Source organism: Cariama cristata, unplaced genomic scaffold, assembly GCF_000690535.1.
Source record: "Cariama cristata isolate BGI_N322 unplaced genomic scaffold, ASM69053v1 scaffold22954, whole genome shotgun sequence".
Taxonomy (NCBI): Eukaryota; Metazoa; Chordata; class Aves; order Cariamiformes; family Cariamidae; genus Cariama; species Cariama cristata.
The window spans coordinates 1-4150 of NW_009613781.1; the positions used below are offsets into that span (position 1 = coordinate 1).

The window sequence follows — 4150 nt, forward strand, 5'->3', positions numbered from 1 at the left end:
CTTTTGCTTCCCCCAGCTCAAAACCACATCCCCACTATTTCCAGGGAAACAAATGCCACCCTCAGGTCACCCCCAGCACCAAAAGGCACCACCTCCACTTCCTGGTAAAAAGATTTATTAAGAACCAGCAGAACCTGCCCAAAAGGAGGATGCCGCCCTAGCACGGACGCTACGCAGCGGCGAGGAGCTGGGTGGGAGGGTTAGTGCTTCTCCAGGCGAAACAAACCCATGTCAGACCCAGCAGCAGGATGAAACAGAGGGAGTTGAGGGCACAGAAAGGTAGTGGGAGCATGTCTGCGTGGCAGAGGACATCCCACTGGGGCAGCCCGGCAGTAGTTAAGGCGTATAAAGTGCTTGGAGGAAGAGCAGCCCTATGGAGGGGCTAAATAATGCAAGTGGGCAGGGACAGCAAGGGAGCGAGGGATGCGGGTGGCTGGTGGGTCACCTGTACCTCTGCCCTGTGGGGACCTGGCATAGGTGGTGATGTCAGACACGTGCCCTGCCCGGAGCTGCAGGCAGGAAGGATGCTGCCTGCCCACCCCTCGGCCCCCAGCCACAACCAGGAGAGGGGCTGCAAGGCCTCCAAATAGGCCCCAGGAGGCTGGTGTTCAATGGTCATCTCCCAGTCCACCCCACGTCCAGGATGCTGCTTCACATTGCGGGGGTGCCTCTGCTGGTGCCCCACAGGGATGGTCCCAGTGCAGCATCCTGCCTCGGCTCAGTCCCAGTGACAAAATGAGATGAGTGGGACTTGTCCTCAGCCAGGCTGTGCCCCAGCTGCCCGTCACAGCCATGTCCCCCGCCGGACCGAGCGCAGCCGGCAGCCAGCCACCTGTCCTGTTACTGGGAGCAGCACCAGCCACTTGGTCCCTTGAGAGCGGGAACATCCATCTGGGGCTCGGGTGCTTTCAGTCCTCTTGTGCTTGTGATGTTCGTTGCAGGAGGGGCATGGGGAGGTGCCCTCACAGGTGCCTTGTGTCACCCAGCTACACAGGACAGGGATGCACCAAAGGGGGGGGGACGACACAGATCTCCTATGGCCACTTTGGGGACAATTCTGCAAAACAGCCCCATGCTGTGGTGGTGGGGACAAGCGGGGGCACCCCGCACACCTAATCCTGCACCCTTCCACCCTGCCCTAGCACTCCCAAGCACTCCCTCCTCCCCATGGGCTGCTCCAAGAAATATTGCTTTTCCCTGGAATGTTTTTGTCTAAAATTGCCCTGATGGCATTAAGAAAAATGAAAGAGAAACCGAGTAAAAAATAACTACCCCCAGGTCACGCTGAAAGGCTGGAGTTAGGCTCCAAGGCCACCCTGTCTGGGGCAGGTGACACTCTGGTGATGGGGTTGGGGACAGCAGGACAGCCAGAGGGGCTTTTCTGTGTGTAGCAGGGGAGGGGGGCACCAAGCAGGGGTACGAGAGCTGCCGCCTCCCGGCAGTGGGAGGGATGCACCTCGCAGGGACGGGTTGGGATGGGACGGGGTACAACTGGATAGGATGGGACAGGGGACCATCCTGGTGGTGGGGAGAGGAGGAACAGTCCCCTGCTCCTCACTGGGACTGCAGGGAGAAGGCCAGCTTGACGCAGGCAAGCTCGTCCCCGCCATTGCTGACAACGGCCTTTACGCGGTAGTTGCCGTTGGTCATCCAGGCAGGCAGCTCCACGTCAGGCAGGATGAAGTCACTGGCTGGCAGGGAGTAGGTGCCCTGCGGAGAGAGTGGCCACGCAGGCAAGAAGTTAGGCAAATCCCTCCCCAGCCCCGCACCGAAGGGCACGGTGGTACCCGGCGGCACTGCCGGCATCACACCAGCCGGGGGTTTCAAGCGTACCGCTTTGAAGGGGCAGTGGCAGGGGATGCCATAGGTGAGCAGGGGCTCTGGGCAGGGCGTGCCGGGCGGGATGATGTTGTCAAGGATGGTGCAGACGTCGTCATAGGTGCAGCTGCCCATCTGGTCGATGCAAGGCAGCTGGATCCAGAGATCACCCAGTGCCTTCTCCACCACCAGCACCGTCTGGAGGGAAGGTGTTTGGCACCAGTATAGCCAGCATGGGCACCCACAGCTCCTACAGCCTGTCCCATCCACCCCCTCTCAGCCATCTCCCTTGGCTGATGCTCGTGCAGTTTTTTGGGGTGTCCATGGGGCCACCAGACACCTTCCTGCCTCCCCTTCCTTCTTTCGGTTCCTCTGCCTGCAGGTTTCTCTTCCTCCAACCTCAGCTTGCCCCCTTGACCAAACACCTCCCAGCAACCCAGGCACCCAGCTCCTTCCCCCCCGCCTCGGTGCCCTGTCCCAAAACTGCCTGGCAGCTCCCATCGCACAGCTCTGCCTCCACGCTCCCCGCAGCCCCAGCCCCAAACAGGCACCGTGGCATTGCTCAGGACAGCCCATGCACCTTGAGCTTGTTCCATCTCATTCCAAAAAGACATATTCTGTCTCATTCCAAAAAGTCCCAAAAAAAGTGGTGCAGGGCAGGCGGGCAAGCCCAAGGCTCCTGCAGCGGTGTCGTGGCATGTCCCTGGAGGGAGCAGCCGGATCTGACCGCTGAAAAAACAAGTGCTGCGGTGATTGCCGGGAGCACAGAGGGCACTTGGGGTTTCATTTCCCTCCCTGACATCCCCAGGACATGACACAGCTCAGGTGGTTTCTCCCACAGGGACAAGGCTGGGAACTTCCCACTGAGCTGTCGGCCCCCACCACGAGTCTCCCCGTGCCAACTGCCCCATTCCGGCTTACAGAGCTCGATGCACTCACCCTGCACCACTCCGTGCCCCGTTCCCCCAAGGGCTGCTCATTCCGGTACCCACTGCTGGGCATTTGCCAGCTGCCGGTGGTTTCGGGAAGCTCTGCCCTCCCTCATCCCTCAGAGGCACCTCCGGCACGTACCTTCAGAGGGCTGGCCATGGTCTTCTTGCTGCTGACGGCCGCGCTGACACGCAGGCTCCCTGGGATGCTGATGGGGTCGGGTGCCACGGAGAGGCTCTGCAGCACCACGGGGTCCTTCTTGTCACCGCAGTTCTCCCAGGCAAAGCCACCAACCTGCAGCACCAAGGGACGGCAGGAGTTAGAGCCAGGGTGAGCCCGGGTTTGCAGGAGGTTTCCCCAGTGCTGGATCCCTGATGCCCCCCAAACATCTGCTCACAAACACAGCCAGAAAATGACCTTCAGCCGCCCTCCAAAAGCCAAATAAATATTTCCTTCTGCATTTCTCAAACTCCCAGCTCTCCAAGCCTGAGGGCATTGCAGAAACTCTCCATCTGACCCCCCTGCGTGTACTTTACACCCAAAGAGTGTTCCCAGGCTGCAATTTCCAAACTTGCCTCAGCTCAGCTTCCAAACACTTTGCATGCAAACAAGGCAAGAAGCATCCTTCACACCAGCGCCCACGGCACGGAGCAGGGTGTGGGAGAGCGAAGGTGAGAGAGAGCAAGCGGGGATCAGGGCAGGGCGGTGGTGGCTGTGCTGGCTGGGGGGATGCTGTGCCCCGGGGGGGCTGTGGGGCCAGCACAGCCTCCTGGCTCAGCCAGGACCAGCCTGGCTGTTGTGAGCCCTCATCCACCAGCTCCAGCCACCTGGTCCCACACGGGAGTGGGAATCACTCACATGGTGCCTTTTAAACGTGGCTTAACATTTCCATCTCTAGTCATGCTCGGGGGGGGGGGTAGATGAGCCAGGCTCATGCCCTGCCTGATATACCCCAGGGGCCTCATCCTGAGCTGGTTCAGACCAAATGAGCCAGGGAAGTGGCGCTGTCCCGTGGGATAATGAAAATCCACACACAAGGGATGTCACCCAGATTGGGGGACATTGCTTTTGTGTCCTGGCTGGGCTGGGAGCCACGCTGGGAGATTTCCCCCGTTCCCTCTGAGTCCCACCAACCTCCCCAGCCACGGCTGGCAAAGCCCCGGGCTGGCAACAGCACCAGAGCTCTTTGCTCCCACAACCCGAGTTCAAAGGCGAGGGGATGGCGGCACTGGCCTGCAACAGCCGCCCCTGGACCTGCCGCAAGCCAACAGCGAGAGCCCAACCCCAGCTCCCTTGCCAAGCAGGCTCCAGCCTAATTGCAGGTTTTTTCCTGGCAGGGAGGGCTGTGCACCCCAAGCAGGTTTGGCCGGGGAAGGCCGTCGGCCCATGCCACAGGTGTGGG

General features: G+C 60.7%; 1 protein-coding gene across 1 annotated transcript; it reads right to left on the bottom strand.

The window, feature by feature from the left end:
* Window positions 1-1554: 1554 nt before the first annotated feature.
* GM2A (GM2 ganglioside activator) lies at window positions 1555-3137 on the bottom strand (the record flags this gene model as incomplete). Its single annotated transcript, XM_009699164.1, has 3 exons — window positions 1555-1710; window positions 1834-2016; window positions 2890-3137. Coding segments are annotated over 3 exons (587 nt in total), but the record flags the coding sequence as incomplete, so codon positions are not given.
* Between the last annotated feature and the right edge of the window lie 1013 nt (window positions 3138-4150).